This window comes from Bubalus kerabau, chromosome 13 (genome assembly GCF_029407905.1).
Source record: "Bubalus kerabau isolate K-KA32 ecotype Philippines breed swamp buffalo chromosome 13, PCC_UOA_SB_1v2, whole genome shotgun sequence".
In the NCBI taxonomy this organism is placed as follows: Eukaryota; Metazoa; Chordata; class Mammalia; order Artiodactyla; family Bovidae; genus Bubalus; species Bubalus kerabau.
This window is the reverse complement of record NC_073636.1, coordinates 76,397,849-76,416,410: the sequence shown is the minus strand read 5'-3', so window position 1 is coordinate 76,416,410 and position 18,562 is coordinate 76,397,849. Positions and strand designations below refer to the sequence as shown.

Below are 18,562 nucleotides of genomic sequence, written 5' to 3'. Positions count from 1 at the left end.
CTCTAGAGGGAGGAGAGAGACATCAGAGAGAGACGTAAACATGTAACGTGCCAGGTGGGGGCATGTGTGACAGACCTGACAAATCGGATAAGAGCAGAGAGAGTGCTGGGGGGGTCACTAATTTATAGGGGACACCTCGTGGATAAGGGGACAGCTGAGCAGGGATCTGAGAGGGGCAAGGGTGGGCAGCTACAACTTCAGTGAACAGAGTTTTGTGCTTACAACTGTCTATATACCCTAAGGTCTGAGAATCCCTAAACTAACAGAAGGAGGAAAATAACATATACATGTGTATTTCGCTGGACTCCTCTGGTGGCTCTGATGGTAAAGAATCTGCCTGCAATGCAGGGTTCGATCCCTGGTTTGGGAAGATCCCCCGGAAAAGGAAATGGCAATCCACTCCAGTATTCTTGAGTGAAGAATTCCATGGACAGAGGAGCCACGGGGTCACAAAGAGTCGGACACATCTGGGCAACCAACTTTCACTTTTCACTACGTAGCTGGCTATCAAACTCCCTCCCTTGGGGTGAGTGGGGGTGTGTGGGAAGAATTCTCTACGTTCCTGTCACTAGGCAGCTTGCTGCATTTTCTGTATGTATCTTAAAAGCAAGTCCTTTAAGCTTTACTTGTTAAGAAATCTGTCAATTTGAGATTCTAAGGCAAGAGCATCCAGCACAGGGCTGGCAATTAGGAGATATCGGCAAAGGGCTTAAACTGAGTTCTGGCTTGACTAGACCTACATACATGAAGGACCAGGGAGAAGGTGTAGGGGTGAGGGTGGGCACCTTCGGATTCTCGTTGAAGTGGCGTTCCTGGACACAGTGTGCCGAGAGGCTGCCAGGCTCCTGCCCTTGGGCAATTGTCTAATGATCCACAGTGAACAAGTGGTCAGCACCCCGCAGGACTTAAGTCCCAGAGGCAGCATCCAAGTTGTGTTGGTTTTTAAGCACAGAAGTTTTAAATGCATTTTACTAGACTTTATTATCTTTATTTAACTAATGAGGGAACTGGGGCTTGTGGAGGTGATGTAAGCCTGTAAGCCTGCAAATGGGCGATAAAGCCAGAACTAAAATTTGGGTCTGCCTGTGGCACTAGAGTGACAGAACTGTAAACCAGTGTGGAACCTTAGAGGACCTCCCATCCCACTTTCTCATCTTACATCTGCTTGTTTTAGCTCCCAAATGTACCCTGTGGACTCCATCTTTCCTTCCATAATTGCCAGTTCTTGGATCATTGGGGTGGCGGGGAGAAACGCTTTTGTCTAAAAATACTTGGCAAGGCACTAATTTTTTCCTACCCTGTAAGGACTATTTCCCTCCCAAACCCAAGGGATTGAATTTTATTTATTTAATATTTATAAAACTTCTTAGCAGACTAAGGACATAATAAAAAAAGATGTGATTTTGAGTTGTAGAACTGCTGGGCTGTCTCCAGCTCCCCCCAATTTTTGGGATACAGCATTAGAGACTCCCCAAACATCAAACTAGCAAAGACTTTCTTCTGGAGGATGAGGAAAAGGCAGTAAATAAATTCACAGATGCTTAAGAGTCATAAATAAAGTTTATCCTGATTCAGTTGGTAGTTCTAAGACTGTGGAGGCTTAGAAAACACCGGTTGGCCCCATTAAAATTCAGGCAAATATTATTAAAAAGAGGAGGAAACACCAGCTACCTAAGAAATGTCCCAATAAGGTGTTAGGTGAAGTCAATTTATTAGGGGTGCCAAAAAAAGCAGCTTCCCCCAACCTTATATGTTCTTGAGAATGAAGGGTCAAAGTTCAAGGACAAAGTCAGAGGTACACATGCTACAGCAAATTACAGTAATCCTTCTTGGAGTCATCTCACTTTTTTTCTTTCTCCCCTTTTAGTGTTTTTACTTATTTTAACAACTGTTGAGGTATAACTGACATACAAAAAAAACATACATACTTAGAGCACAGTTTGATAAGTTTTGAACACATGGTCACATCTATGAAACCACCACCACAATGAAGTTAATGAACAAATCCAGCACCAAGGGTTTCTCTGTAATTTCCTTGTAGTCTCCCTCCTGCTACCCACTCCTCAGCCAACCATAGGTCTGCTTTCTTTCACCATAAATTAGTCTGTATTTTTTACAGTTTTAAACAAATGGCATCACTTAGTATGTGATGTCCACACACATACAAACACACACTTTTCTGGCTTCTTTCAACCAGCAGAACTGTTCTGAGATTCAATCCATGTTGCTATGTTTATCACTAGTTTATTTCTCTGTGTTGCTGAGTACCGCTCTTATTGGGTGGATGTATCCGTTCACCTGGAGATGGACATTTGGGTTGATTCTAGTTTTTGGCTGGACTAAAGCTTTTATGAACATTCATTCATCAGTACTCATCAGTCTTTGCTCATCAGACATGAGCTTTCTCGTTATAAGAGACTGTGGTTACTGGTTCATAAGCAACTGCAAAAATGTTTTCCAAAGTGGTTATAGCATTTCACACTCCCACCAGCAAGGTTAAGGGGATTCTAGCTGCTCTGCATCCTTGCCAATCATTGGTATGGTCAGTCTTTGTAATTACAGCCATTCTAAGGGATGTGTGTTTGAGGATTTAATTTGCATTTCTCTGACTAATGCAGCACCCTAGTCATGTGCTTTTTACAAAATATTTCTTTATTTTATTTTTGGCTGTGATGGGTCTCAGCTGCAGCACTAGGGCTCTTTGTGCTGGGGTGAGGGCTTCTCTCTAGATGCGGTCCATGGGCTCAGTTGCCCTGCGGCATGTGGTGTCTTAGATACCGGGATTGAACCCATGCCTCCTGCTTTGGAAAGCAGATTCTTACCCACTGGACCACCAGGGAAATTCCAGTCAGGTGCTTTTCTTTTTTTTCTGGCTGTGCTGGTATATTCTTTGGTGAAGTGTCTGTTAAAGTACTTTGCCCATTTCTTTATCGGGTTGTTTTCTTATTATTGGTTTTGAAAGTTAAAAAAAAAAAACATATTCTGGATGGTTTATTTTATGTGTCAACTTGTCTGAGCCAAGGGAGGCCCAGAGAGCTAGTAAGACATTATTTCTGGGTGTGGCTATGAAGGTATCTCCGAAGAGATTAGTGAGTAGAGAAGATATGCCCTAACCAATGTGGGTGGGCATCAGCCAATCCATTGAGGATTCGGGTAGAACAAGAAGGCAGAGGAAAGGAGAACTCTCTCTCGTCCTGACACATGAAATTAACTCTAACACAGGGTTATTTATAAGTGTGTTACTTCGCTTTTGGATATTTGCGAATTTTCCAAAAATCTTCCTTTTACTTCTAATTTAAGTCCCCTATTTTCAGACTATGTACTTTTTATTCCTTGAAACCTTTTAAATGTAATGGGACTTCACGATTTATGGCCCGGACATTCTATTTTTGGTAAATGTTTCCTGTGCATTTGAAACAAATGTGAATTTTGCTATTCCACGGAGGGGCCTACAGATTGTCTGTTACATCTTTTCCCTCTAGTTCCCTCCCCAGAGAAAATGAGTTAACGGTTGTTTTTGCATCCTTCCGGAAACTTCCTATGCGAATATGGGCATTAAACTATACTCATATAAAACCCTCCAGGACCATGTCATGCACGTAGTTCTTGTTTCCTCACCTATCACAACAGCTCAGAGAGATCCGTATTAGTGGATTCTTTTCAACCGGTGTACAGTGTGCCAAGGGTGGGTACACTACCGTTTATTTAACCTGACTCCTATTCATGGATATTTAGGTTACTTCCAGGCTTTTGCTCTGCTGCAAAAAGAATTCTTTTAACTTTAGTCTTTGTACCTATGTGAAACTTCATTTTTAGTGTAAGTTTGTAGAAGTAGAATAACTGAATTAAAGCAACCACTACTGATTTGTCTTTTCTCTTGAGTAACAAGAGAGGTTCAGATTTTGCCTTTGCCATCAGCAAAAGTGAAAGTGAAAGTTGCTCAGTCGTGTCTGACTCTTAGTGATCCCATGGAATTCTCCAGGCCAGAATACTGGAGTGGTAGCCAATTCCCTTCCCCAGGGGATCTTCCTATCCCAGGGATCGAACCCAGGTCTCCCTCATTCCAGGTGGATTCTTCACCAGCTGAGCCACAAGGGAAGCCCAAGAATACTGGAGTGGGTAGCCTATCCCTTCTCCAGGGGATCTTCCCGCCATCAGCGAATTGCCCTGCAAACGTCTGCAAATTGTTGGGGTTTCACATAACTGTGAATGCGTGTTGATGCCAACAGCGTGCGGATGGGGCTGCGGGCTGCGGAGGAGCAGAGCCTGAGGACAACGCAAAGGGTGAGCATGATCTGTCAGTAATATATAAACCTCTTGAGCCTCTGGAATTTAGAACCAACCACTCAAGGAGATCCTGGATAATTTCAGAAGTGGAGTTTTTATGGGGAATTTTAAGAGAGTGCATGAGTGTGTGCGTGTGTGCACAAGTAAGCTTACATGCCATTCCTTTATAACAGACACGGGGGAGACGAGGCAAGAGACCTTGGTTACAGCTGACTATTATTTATGTCATTAGATTTTATGTGAGCTTGTTAGACACACAGTAAAAACCATCTCAACCACTTATTGTTGAACCTTAGGGCCAGGGGATAAATGAAGAACAGGGGGAAACAATAAGGGAAAATTTCAAAGAGACACAAAGAGCCTTTATGTTCGCTCCGGATGGGGAACAAAAATGACCATCTCATATAACCCAAATTCTTGAGAATTCAGTCTCTAGAATCCAGTTCACCAGAAAATTATAGATAGTAGCATCAAGTGGAAGATTTCTTGCTTATATTTCATTTCTGAAACCAGTTTGAAGAGGCCACATGCTGAAAAGCAGGATGGGCAAAGATAATTCGGCAAGTTTGTTACATTTCATACTCTTCCATGGAAACAAACTTTGGACGTTGGAAGGTGGGTATTATGCATTTATTCTATACTCTTTGATGAGGTCACAGTGACCAAAGTCAACGCCCAAACCTTAAACTGCCTTCCAAGTTGACTAAAAAATGCTTGGCCATGTTGTCTCCCGCTTGTCACCAAGCCAATGCGATTTAACCCACCCCAACTGGTGGAAAACGCAAGCAACAGGTGCACCAAGAGCTGCAGGAACGAAAGTGGTGAGTGTTCACTGCTGTCTTTTTCTAGCCATCCACCAATGAATATTTATTGAATGAATGTCCATACACATCATGCTAGCTTGCCTTCTACAAAGTCCCAGAAACAGGAGGCTTCAGAAAAGAAGAAAATGCAATATTTCCTATCATTGGACATTCTAATTTATGGCTGTCATGGTATTTAATGGTGATGAGTCTAAATTGTCTCATAAAGAGTAGACACGTGCATAGCAGATTTACGAAATCAATAAATGAATGCACATGCTGGTGAGCTAGTTTGCACAGGGATGCAAACATCACCAAAGGGCCTGGATGTGGAATCGGGTGTGCTCTGTCTAAATGGAGCAAACATTACTCAACTCCAGCCAAGCCCTGTCATTTAACAATGTGGGCCTAGGGTGACCGGATCATCTTTAAGAGAAGGCAGGCATTAGAATATTTAGGTAAAAATTTATGACTTTCTAATACATGGGTGCAATTAAAAACACACATACTCCATGCCCCCACGTCCACACACAAAGAAAAGCCAACAAAACATATCTGAGGGCTGATGCTAACTCATGGGTGACCAGTTCATTACAACTGGGACCTCCACCCAGTTCATCTTTCATACAAGAGCTCAGACCACAGCCACGAATGACCACAGGGCAGTGATGGTACTTACCGCCAAGCGACTCGGAACTCTGGCTGGGGATGTTGTGAGATGCCTCCTGGAGGACGTAGGTGGATGTGGAGAGAGGAGAAGGGCAGATGCTGCTGGCTGGGACGTAAGGAGGGTTGTAGGACGAGCTGTAATACTGGGAGTACTGGCTCTGCGGGAAGCCAGGGTAGGAAGTATAGTCCTGGAAAGGGAAACCCACAAGGCTATGAGTGGGGAAGACTGTCAGGCTGATGTGGGCGAGGGGCCTCCTGGGCTGGGTCTTCTGAATTGATCCCTGTTCCCCCACCATTACAATAAAAGTACTATGAGGGCTGGAGTTTTGCCTAAAAGCAGATTTTTCCCCAAGACAAGGATTCAAGGGCAAGTAAAGGATTTGGGGGGTGAAGGCAAGGCCAGCTGGGGAATGGGGAAGTGAGGTAGCAAAGGGAAGAAGGGCAAGCAGTCAGCACGGGGGCTTCTCCAGTGGGGACTGGAGCTGAATTCTACCCAGGAGATGCTGGGATGGCAAAAAAACACACCTCAGAAAGATGTCTCCCAGGGGGCGAAGGAGCTGGGGTATTTATACACCAACTCCAGCCACTCTTTGCTTGAGAGCTGCTCCCAGAGGGTTTCAATTCCCTGGCACTTCCTACTGCCCTATACATTGGTTCCAGAAAACACCCGAGTGCCCAGGGATGCAGAGATTGGCAGCCGGAAGCCAACAGGTGCACCCTAAGGGACACGGGTACGGTTCTGACAGCGTCCGTCTCAGCCACAGTTGTACCCCCAGTGCCTGGAAGAGTGCTGGGCACACGTGGGCACTCAATAAATGCTGGAAAAACTAAAGAACAACTGAATGAGGCGAGAAGACCACATACACTTGTGCAGGAGTCTAGGTTCATTTTAGGTTCATGGTGGGTGGTGGTGGCGGCTCAAATATAGTACGCCTACACAGCATTAGGGATCCAGAACCTTCTAGGAGGGAGTCTTAGAGATGAAATCAAAGAATACCAATCCTCTTTATCAAAGAGGATCTTGGTCTGTTTCAACCAACCAGATAGTCCAGCTCTCCCACCACAGTCACTGTTTCATATATTTAGCCCCCCCGGAAAGTAGAGCTTCTCAATCTTGCAAAGAACTCATGGAAGGTTCTTAACAGGAAAGGTACACAGGCAGTGCACAGAGTTCCCGTCCACCGTGAGCAGGTTAATTCTTAACTCACTCTCTAAGTGAAACCAAGAGGCTCGCATTACTGGCCAACATCCATCCATCTTTATGGTGTTGACGAAGCTCCGTTTCACAAGCATTTATAATGCGCTCACTGCGCTGGGCGCTTCACAGTGAGACGCAGAGGTAAAGATGATGGCCTGTCGCCCTTGAAGAGCTCGGGGTCTGGGCACACGCTTTTGCTTTCCTACATTCCAGACTCAACAGTCAATGGGTGTCTTCGACGGGGATCAAGATGGAACACAGAACAGAGCCCCTTCATCTTGGAAATCTGCCAACAATTCCGATTTCTCTGCCTCTATGCTGTCTCTTTCCGATGGCTGTTGGTGTAGCCTGGCCCCGGTGGCCTCCAAACCCAGGGAATAAGAGGCCTGGTGCAGGCGGCCTCTCTGGCTGCCCTGACTTAAGGGCACTGCTTATGGAAAGAGCCCAGAAAGCCACTGGTAAGGAGCTGGTCTACCTGGTGCACAGTTCCGAATCCAGCCGCGTTGGTCAGTCCATTTGCTCCTTGATAGATCCCGGCCGTGCCTGTGGGAAGGAGCAACAGATGAGGTTCTTACAGTCAGGGAGGGACGTGGAGGAGAAAGGCGCAGTGGAAGGCTGGAGTTTTTGAGGTTCGACAGTTTGGGATGGAACTCATGACTCAGACGATCTCTCTGAACCTCGGTTCTCTCAGTTAATGAATAAAATATAAATAACACCTTCAAAGGATTATAGTGAGAGATAAATGAGAGTGCACACAACACAGCTTCTGGTACTTGATAACTATGTTTTAAAAATAATTTAGTTTTTAAAAAATTGTGGTAAATGTACACAACGACACTGGCCATTTTAACCATTTTGTTTTTACTTTTTAAAATTGACGTATAGCTAATTTAAAATGTTGTGTTAGTTTCGGACATACAGCAAAGTGATTCAGTTCCAATTTCTCCACATCCTCACCAATACTTATTTTCTGATTTTTAAAAAAATTGCAGCCATTCTAAAGGGTGTAAGGTAGCAATGATTATGCTTTGAATTAAATGAATGAATAAAACGACTTCTCCTTTTTGAACTTCAGTTGTCCCACCTGTAAAATGGGAATGAAAACGATACTACTACTACTAGAAATGCTACTTAGTCAATGAATGAGTAAATGCATGAATGAGTGTGGTGTCATTTCCTGGTCTATCCTGACCAGGTAAGCTGGTGGTCAGGGGAGACCTCCGAGATGACATTTGAGCTGAGTCATGAATGGTAAGGGGAAACCAGTGATGGAAATGCCTTGAGGGAAGAGACGTCATGAACACTGAGGGTGAGACTCTCCGGTAGGGATTAGCTTGACAGGTTACAGAGAAAGAAAAAGGGGTCAATGGAGCGGGAGCCCAGAGAAAGAAGACGGGGGTTACCACCATAACAGCAGTGAACTCGTGTGTGTCAGGGCTCCTCATGGGGGAAGTGAGCAGAGGAAAATTAAGTCTCGTGCTCAAGGCAGCCTGGATAGTGAGTGACAGCCTCGGGTGCTGGAATCCAGGCAGTCTGGCTCAAGTCTCCTTTTTCAACGTGGCTCTATACTGCCAGGGTTTCCCTGGTGGCTCAGACAGTCAAGAATCGGCCTGCAATGCAAGAGACCTAGGTTTGATCCCTGGGTCAGGAAGATCCTCTGGAGAAGGAATGGCAACCCACTCCAGCATTCTTGCCTGGAGAATTCCATGGACAGAGGAGCCAGGCGGGCTACAGTCCATGGGGTCACAAAGAGTCAGACACGACTGAGCGACTGAGCACGCACACTGTACTGCCAAGCTGCTTCTGTTTAGAACTGTTTTTGGGGCTTACTTTATAAAATCCCTCCACTGTAAATGTTGGCTCAATGATTTTTAAAGTAAATTGCTTCACTGTACAGCTATCACCACGAGGAAGTTTTAGAACATTTCCATTGCCTTCAAAGAACCCTCATGCCTGTTTGCAGTCAACCTCTTCTCCCATCCTCAGCCTCAGGCAGCTCTTTTTGATTATAGCCATTCTAGTAGATGTGTCCCTGGAGTAGGAAACGGCAACCCACTCCAGTATTCTCGCCTGGAAAACGCCATGGCCAGAGGAGTCTGATGGGCTTCAGTCCATGGGGTTGCAAAGAGTCAGAAATGATTGAGTAGCTGAGCAGTGGATGTGTAGTGGTCTCTCATTTTGGCTTTAAGTAGCATTTCTCCAATGACTAATCAAGTTGGGCACCTTTTTATGTACTTATTAGTCATTCAGGTATCTTCTTGGATGAAGATTCATTCAAATTTTTTTCCCACTAAAAAAAAGTTAGGGTGTCCTCTTAACACTGATTTGTAAGAGTCCTTTATATACTCTGGACACAGGTTCTTTATCAGACATCAGATCAGATCAGATCAGTCGCTCAGTCGTGTCCAACTCTTTGCGACCCCATGAATCACAGCACGCCAGGCCTCCCTGTCCATCACCAACTCCCAGAGTTCACTGAGACTCACGTCCATCGAGTCAGTGATGCCATCCAGTCATCTCATCCTCTGTCGTCCCCTTCTCCTCCTGCCCCCAATCCCTCCCAGCATCCGAGTCTTTTCCAATGAGTCAACTCTTCGCATGAGGTGGCCAAAGTACTAGAGTTTCAGCTTCAGCATCACTCCTTCCAAACAAATCCCAGGGCTGATCTCCTTCAGAATGGACTGGTTGGATCTCCTTGCAGTCCAAGGGACTCTCAAGAGTCTTCTCCAACACCACAGTTCAAAAGCATCAATTCTTCAGCGCTCAGCCTTCTTCACAGTCCAACTCTCACATCCATACATGACCACAGGAAAAACCATAGCCTTGACTAGACGAACCTTTGTTGGCAAAGTAATGTCTCTGCTTTTGAATATGCTATCTAGGTTGGTCATAACTTTCCTTCCAAGGAGTAAGCGTCTTTTAATTTCATGGCTGCAGTCACCATCTGTACTGATTTTGGAGCCCAGAAAAATAAAGTCTGACACTGTTTCCACTGTTTCCCCATCTATTTCCCATGAAGTGGTGGGACCGGATGCCATGATATGATTTGCAAATATTATCCCCCAATCCTGTCTCTTAATTTTTCTAATGGTGTCGCTTGAAAAGCAAAGCAAATGTTTTAAAGTTACTAATATTTTTTATAAATCTTGCTTTTGCTGCCTAACTCAAGGTCATAAAGACTCTTTCTAATATTTTCGTTTAGAAATTTTAGAGTTGAAGGCCTGACATTTAGGTCTATGAGCTAATGTGAGTGAGTTTTTGTGTACTGTGTGAGATAATGGCCTAAATTAATCTTTTTGCACATGGCTACCCAGTTGTTCCAACCCAAGTATAAAAAGTCTATCCTTTTCCTCATTAAATTACTTGGCACCTTTGTCAAAAATTGACAACGTGAGAGTTTATTTATGGGCTCTCTATTCTCTTCCACTGACCTATCTGTTCTGCACCAATTCTATCCAGTCTTGATTACTGTAGCTTTATATGAAGTTTTGAAACCAGCTAGCGTAAGTTCTCCAACTTGGTTTTTCTTTTCCAAGATTGTTTCGCCTTCTCAGTATAACCTTGGCCTTTACATATCAATTTTAGAATAAGCTTGACAATTTCTATTGGCGAGAACAAAGCGGCACGACATTATTCAAGAGTATCAACTCAGAAATCTATATCCAGAGGAAACATCCTTCAGAAATGGGGGAAATCAACACATTCTCAAAATGAGGGAGAACCAAGAGAACTTGTCACAATAGATCTCCCCTGAAATAAGGGCTATAGAAAGTTCTTAAAAGAGACAAGAAATTTTAAAAACTGGGGTGGAGGGGTGGAGGAGAAAAGGAATCCTGAAACATCAGGCAGGACGAAAGAAAAAGAGTAAAAATATGGGTAAGTAAAATCTCTTTTCCAAGAGGTTATAACACTAACTCAATATACAATTAGATTCATAACAGTTTGCTATTAAACTTGTTTTATAACGATATAAAACACTGAAATGGTTCCAAAGTCAGATCGACAAAATAAACTAACCATATCCTTATCCAGGGCTTTCCCAGGTGGCTCAGTGGTAAAGAATCCTCCTGCCAATGCAGGAGATGTGAGTTTGATCCCTGGTCCAGAAAGATCCCCTGGAGTAGTAGGAAATGATAACCCACCCCAGTATTATTGCCTGGGAAATCCCATGGACAGAGGGCCTGGTGGGGTATAGTCCATGTGGTCACAGAAGAGTTGGACAGGACTTCGCAACTGAACAGCACCACTCTTACCCAGAGGTGAGGGGACTGTGTCCCAAGCACTGGTAAGGCGGGGGAGAAGGAAAGTGCCAGAAAGTGATTTCACTAGGAGCTGGGGGGGCACAGGGAAAGGTTCTGAAATGCCAACTGGGAGGTGTGGAGTCAGGGAGGGCTTCCTGGAGGAAATGACAGCTAAACTAGTCTCTGAAGGATGAGTAGGAGTGGGCTGCATGAAGAGAGCACGAACCAGGAATACCAGCACATGTGGGCATCTGCTTCAGATCTTCATTCCACGGAGGCTTATCTGAGACCCAGAAACCAGAGAATGTGTCCACACTAATACGGCATGATATGCTGGAATCCCATTCTCTCCTCCACGGCCTGTCAGGACACATCTGGCAGAAAGTCTAGGCCAGTCTATTTCATTCAAGGTCATTTTGGGGCTCCTGGTTACCATGGCAACCCCTCCCTGCTAAATCACAGAAACATGCCTGCCTTGGGAAGTCACTTCTGGATGCGGTGCTTTCTCTACTGATTTCTCTTTTCTTTAGTGGCAACCTTCTGAATGATGAATTGGGCGGGTTTAGAAATAAACCGGCCCACAATCTCATCCCTTGGTATTCTTTCTCCCAAACGGCTTCTTGTTTGTTTACATTTTATGACCCAGGGGCATGAGAAGAATGGGCAGCTGAACAAACTGCAGCATGCCGAGGGCAGTCCCCGAGTCCCCGCAGTGAGAGAGCCCTCCCATGCCAGAGAGGACGCAGGAGGAAGGGGGCACACAACCCCAAAGGCCTCATGCCACATATGTGGTCTGCAAATGGACCCACCTGGAGCTGGAATGTTAAACACTGACCTCTCGCCTCCATTTGGCTGGTGGAAGGCCTGGGGAGGGCAAGGACGAGAAGAGGAAAAACATCTCTTAAGGGGATGATGGTGGCGGATCCTGCTTTGCGGTCCCCTCCACTATCCCTTCATTTCTTCTCTCATATTAAGAGAATCTCTGCTTTCAAGCTGAGCGCGTGGCCAATTAGAGTAAGCGCTGCATGGCCCAGCTTCCCCTGTGACTGGTGTGGTCATGTGATGAGCTCCAGGGAAGGGAAGAGGGGTAAGTTACTGTGTGCAACTTCCTAGTCGTGCCCTCAAAGGGCAGAGGCGGGTTCTTCCTTGCCTGGAATGGAGCTATGTTGGATCACAAAACTGAGGAACCAGACCTAGGAGCTTGGACCCCCGCCATATGCGCAGACCAGAACCGCCACATCAGTTTGGACTTTGAGGAGAGAAAGAAATGCCCTTCTTTCTTGCTGAAGACATTGCTATTCTGCGTGTCATATCGGAGAACTGCTTTATTTTTTTGACTGGTTGGTTTTCTTGGATTTTAAGTAAAAGTTGATTCTTACTGCCTGGCTCAGTAAAACAGTTTTTAAGTGAATGGTCATTCATTTATTGAATAATCGTTTCCCAGTGATGTACCAAATACTACTGTGTCTACAACTTTTCTAGTATCATACAATGGGCAAGGGTTGACGCTGATGTTCAGAGAGGACAGACAGAAGACCACTGAGTGAATAGATATGCAAGGAGTTGAGATAACTCCAGACAGACCAAAACACAGTGATGTGTGAGCGCTGGCTTTTAAATGCTAACCCTTTGGGGAAGAAGATGCGGCAATTCATGGTGGGATCTGACAAGTCCTGAACTGGTCCACACCCTGCTCAAGGAGACGAGTCTCTAATCACGGGCATGGATTTGGGGGCACGATGGAGCTGCTGTGAAAGTTTCTCACTCCAGTTCCGCATGTGTTTGTTACTGCTGGTCAGCAGGCTTGTGGGCTGATCCCACTTGGCAGGCCAACTAAGAATGAGGTTGAAGTAGGTAAAACGGCTTAGTAAGAAACAGGAAGAAAGAAGGCTTTTCTCAAGTCGGGGATACAATTCTCCTGGCTAGAGAAGTGGGACAGAGCAAGAGGGAAGGGAAAAGAGTGAGAGGAGGTGAGTGAGGACGAGCAGGAGTCGCGGGGCGGAGGGATTCTGTTCTCTGCACCCGCATGTAGCTGCTGAGAAAGCAGCAAGACGCTCACATCATGGGGAACACATGTACACCCAGGGCTGATTCATGTCATTTTATGGCAAAAACCACTACAGTATTGTAAAGTAATTAGCTTCCAATTAAAATAAATAAATTAATTAAAAAAATAAATAAAAGAGCCTCAAGTCAGAAGTGGCCGTGTGTGCTGCGGCTAAGACAGGAAGCCCTCAAAACCTTACAGGGAGGAGAGGGAAGGAGCTGGTGCAGACAGTGATAAATGGTGACTGACATGCAGTTTCAGGGTCAGGGAATGATGAGGGTGGTGGGGATTGTGTCAAACTAGAATGTATCAGATCAGATCAGATCAGTCGCTCAGTCGTGTCCGACTCTTTGCAACCCCATGAATCGAAGCACACCAGGCCTCCCTGTCCATCACCAACTCCCAGAGTTCACTGAGACTCACGTCCATCGAGTCAGTGATGCCATCCAGCCATCTCATCCTCTGTCGTCCCCTTCTCCTCCTGCCCCCAATCCCTCCCAGCATCAGAGTCTTTTCCAATGAGTCAACTCTTCGCATGAGGTGGCCAAAGTACTCGAGTTTCAGCTTTAGCAGTATAGTTTCTATCTAAGGGGGCAGCAGCTTGGAGCAGACACTATTTGGCTCCCCAGGAGAACTCCCAATTCCTTTCCCCCCAGCAGCTTCAAGATGGCCATGTAATCTAGCTCTGGTCAAGGGGGCTTCTGGGAGAGACTTTTGTTCCTCTGCTGGATCCTCCCTTGTATTATGTAAGGATGTAATGTCTGGAGTTACAGCAGCCATCTTGGGACATGAGGTCACAACCATAAAAACAAAAGGTCCACTGGCTAAGGCAGAAGGAGTAAAAAGATGAAAAGAACTTGGTCCTCGAAGATAAAAAATTGAGCTGACAAACAACCTTGGGGGTCCAGACTTCTGGCTAAATACCCAATAAATACCATTATGGTGTAAGCTGATGTTAATTGAGCTTTTTGTTCCTTGCAGACCAAAGCATTCTTAACTGATACAATACTACTCAGCTCCAGCTCACCTGTGTCACCTAGAAATGTGAGTCTAAAGTAGCCAGGGCATCTGATTTTTCCAAACAAGTCAGAAATCTGGATTTGTATAAAATGTTCCAATTTTAAAGTGTATGCAATAAATACAAAGTAGTCAGACAAAACAAACAAAAAACAAAAAAAATTAAAAACGGTCACGTGGTGGATGTGGCCTATGGGTTTCCAGTTTGTGACCTGTGGTCTAGGAAGACAGAACAATAGAAGATTCCTGTGTCCACAATGTAGCATAGACACAGCAATGAAGAGCCCCAGACCCAAAAAGGCTACATGGGCCAAGAAATGAATGATTTGGCAGCAGCCTGGGCCCCAGTAAGGGAAGACAGGATGAGCCCCCAACCCCACAACACACTGGGTAAGATGCCAGAACTACAGCCAACATTCTGGAGAGTTTGGGAAAGCCCCAGACAAAACTTTCCCATCAGTTCAGGGAAATGGTGGCTCCAAAGAGAAATCACATTGAAATACTGAAAATAAAATCAGTTCTATTTTGTACCCCCTTGAGCGCACAATTGAGATTTATACCTAGACAAGGGACTGAGGAATTAGTCATGTCCCTGGAACTGTACTTACACCAATGTCAGGGAACCTGCGCGGCTATCATCTCACCGCCCCCTGCCCCCCGCCTTTGTCATCATGCAAAATGTTAAGTGCTGAGGAGTTAATTCACGTTCTTTGCACATTTTCCATTCCAGTGTGTCTGTGTGTATCCTTTGTTTCTGTGTTCTTACAAATAGTGCACTAGCGTTTTGTGGGCAAATATATAATTCCCTGGTAGCTCAGATGTAAAGAATATACCTGCAACGCAGGAGTCTCGGGTTCAATCCATGGGTCAGGAAGATCCCCTGCAGAAGGGAATGGCTACCCACTCCAGTATTCCTGCCTGGAGAATCCCATGGACAGAGGAGCCTGGCAGGCTACAGTCCCTGGGGTGTCCAAGAGTCAGACACGACTGAGCGACTAACATCATCATTCATTTATATGTAATTCCGGTAAATTTTGTGCATTTCATTTCTTATGGCTTCTTAGCTTTTTTCAACCAGCATTAGGTTCTTTTTTTTCCCTCAAGTACCTTTACTGGTATCTTTTAACATAGCTCATTAAAAATCTATGTTCCATATTTCTTGCATGAATCCCCTGAAAGTTCCAGACCTGGCAAAAATATTTTTAAGTACACAGCTGATTTCTACATTACATACTTAATATTTATACATTTGTTATTTGTTTTGCACATGTCTATGGTTTTACTACTTTCAAGACAAAAGTCACATATACAAATGCAGAAAAATCAAAACTTAAAAGTCAGCCATTGTCTAGAACGAGGTACACGCATCTGTATCAGAAAGGAAAACTGAAGTTGAAACTAACCTGTGTTGCTTATAAGATGCCAGACAAAAAGCACAAGTTGGAAAGTGTATGACATCTTTTTGGAGTGGGATGCCTCTATGTCCATGTTTGCCTTTTATGGTATTAACCTCTTAGTTACCGGCACTGAGTGTCAGCATTAGGTTAAGACCCATCGATGCTACGGCGGGTATATCCCGCCTGCCGCCCCAGCAGCTGCCCAGCCCTCCCTGTGTGCTTTCTTCCTATCTCTTTTGTTCCCTCCTCCATCCGGGAGGGGATGTGGGATGGCTCCATCACCAACAGGCTGCTGTGAACATCGTTGGACCTCTCCCTCGTGGTCTGTGTGTGAATTTCCTTGGGGTGTACCCCCGCGAGCTGGGCTGCTAGGTCCCAAGGCCGAACAGACTGAGTTTCCCTAAAGACTGAGTGAGCGCTCTTGGCACAGCTACTGGCAGTGCCGGTGGGTGCCCTGTCCTTGAGTCCCCCCCAGCGGTGGGCATAACCCCACTTGCTAATCTCTGCTCCAATCAGGACCAACGTGACTTCTCATTTATTGTCTTGAATTCGCATTTCTCTGATGACTGGCTGACTCTGCACATCCCTTCTTGGGCTTGTTGCCTTCTGGATTTCCTTTTTTTTTTTTTAAGATTTTTTTGATGTGGACCCTTCTGAAATTTTTACTAAATTTGTTGCAATATTGTTTCCATTTCATGTTTTGGTTTTTTGGCTGCCAGGCATGTAGGCACTTAGCTCCCCAACCAGGGATGGAACCCATACACCCTGCTTTGGAAGGTGAAGTCTGAACCACCAGGCCATCAGGGAAGTCCCTGGATCCCTGCTTTTTAAGGAGATGGTACAGTTGTCAGTGAAAACCTCTTCTCCCGCTCAAGCTCGGCTTTAACTTGATCTAAGCCCTGACAAGCCTCAGTTACCGGCATTCGCTGTTGTACTACTGCTGGTAATGGTCTCCGTTTATTGAACACTTATTACCTTCCCCAGGGCTGGTCGTTTTATACGTATTATCTTGCGTCTCCACTACGCACCCGAGGAAGGAGGTTCTATCTGTAGGTGACAGGGCAGGGTTCAAGCCCAGGTCAGCCTGACTCCAGAGCTCCGGCCCCAGCCTGTGTGCAGCTCAGCCTTCCAAGCAGCTGCGGGAAGGCCACAGGTTCTTTAGGCCCCCCTGATTTCACTGTCACCTGCATGTCTGACCCGCCATCCCAAGCAAAGGAAATCTCACGGAGAGTCCCAATGCACAAGCACCCTCTCATCAATGTTACTTGCTCTGGAATCTATCTTACAATTTCCTTCCCTGTAACCAAGGAACTTACTCTACTGGGTCCACAATGACACTCAAAAACTAGATTCCCACTTGCCGCAACTAAAGATTGCACTTGCTGCAACTAACTAACTAAATATTTTAAAAGATGCTTTAAAAAAACCCCATCCCTCCACCCCCAACAGGTACTCATTCATTCATTAAGTCTGACTGCTGCCAGTACTAGAATAAAATTGATGGAAACATACCAGGACTGCAAGCGAGAAAACTCTGGATATGCAGTTGGGAGGGGTGATATACAAAGTCAACAGCATGTAATGTACCACAGAGAAAAACCTAGAGAGAGGTGAGCCTGTTATAGAAACCCAGCCACTCAAGCATCCCATCCATGGCCCAGGTTCAAATCACACAGCTCTTTTTCAGGGCGATTTTCTGCTTCTTTTCTTTACCCAGGATCCAGTGACCACAAAGACCTGGTAAGCCCCGGCCCAGCCCTTTTCCTACTGTGTCCACTCATCCAGACATTCACTCATTTATTCAATAAATATTTGCTCAGTGCCTCCGATGTGCCAAGATTTCTATCTTGAGAGAGAGCTGGGTCCTGTCTTCTTGGATCTAAGAGCCTGGAAGGGGTGGATGACAACAGTGAGTTCAGATGTAACTGATGATTTTGCCCTGTGACTGTGCACAAGTCTCAGTTTTCCTAGGCCTCAGTTTTACCACCTGAACAGTGGAACCGAGCACAGTTTACTTCTATGATTTATTATGAGGATTCTGTGAGATAAGGCTTACAGAGGCAGAGCCCAGCACAGAGTAAGTGTTCAGTAACTAGGGGCTGAGCTTTTGACCCTCTCTGGGTTCATAATTACAGCTGGAGGTGTCAACAAGGAGAGTATTTCATTGATGTACCATTTAAAAATTTTTCATAGAAGTAAAAACATCCAGGAAGGTTGGAAAAAGAAAAAAAAAAAGAAAACAATTTGGATAGGGCCAAACACAGATCCCAAATGAAAACAGAGGATTCTGGGGTGGGCCCGGACTGAGCTCTCGGCTCTGAGACCCACTCGTGGTCCATAGACAGGAAGGGAGGCGCCCAGGTCTGTCTTGCTGATACCGAGTCATCAAGCCCATTTTGCCATCTTAAAACAAATCCAAACACACCCCTGGAGCTTGTCCTCTCGCATCTTTGCTCCACGTGGAGTCCAGCCCACATCTGCGTTTAATCAAATCAGTTGCTAAATGTCACAATGGCCTCATTCACAGGTAGCATAAAGCATATTTAACTGGTAATAAAACAATCCGCATTCCTGAGAATGCCTTTTCAGATCGGCTGCCCTGTCACTGCGTCTCTGCCACACGAGTCGGAATAAAGCTGGGGGAGAGGCGGGGGAGCTGGGGGCGCCAAGAGGGGCGAGGATACTGCCGGGGAGCCAGCGATCACAGGCAGGGCCACACGTGCTGCTGCGGGAAGACGTCCAAGGCGCTCGGTGAGAAAGGCAAGAGGCAGGATGGTGAGGCTGCCCTGAGCAAACACGCCAGACGGAACATGGAAGTCTGTTCCTTTCAGTTACGTAGAAAGATTGATAAACTGGGAGGGCGTCTTACAGGAGATGGTAGGTGTGCAGAAGCTCAACGGATG

At 45.5% G+C, this 18,562-nt stretch overlaps 1 protein-coding gene across 3 annotated transcripts in view; it reads right to left on the bottom strand.

Annotated features, from left to right (window-relative positions):
• EYA2 (EYA transcriptional coactivator and phosphatase 2) overlaps nucleotides 1-18,562 on the bottom strand; it is a 261,448-nt gene that overhangs the window by 90,549 nt on the left and 152,337 nt on the right. For all 3 annotated transcript variants that reach the window (XM_055545178.1, XM_055545177.1, XM_055545179.1), the window contains 2 exons: nucleotides 7,433-7,500; nucleotides 5,770-5,947 (listed from right to left, as the gene is read on the bottom strand). In XM_055545178.1, coding sequence (XP_055401153.1) covers nucleotides 5,770-5,947; nucleotides 7,433-7,500 — 246 coding nt within the window. The remainder of the gene's footprint in view (nucleotides 1-5,769; nucleotides 5,948-7,432; nucleotides 7,501-18,562) is intronic.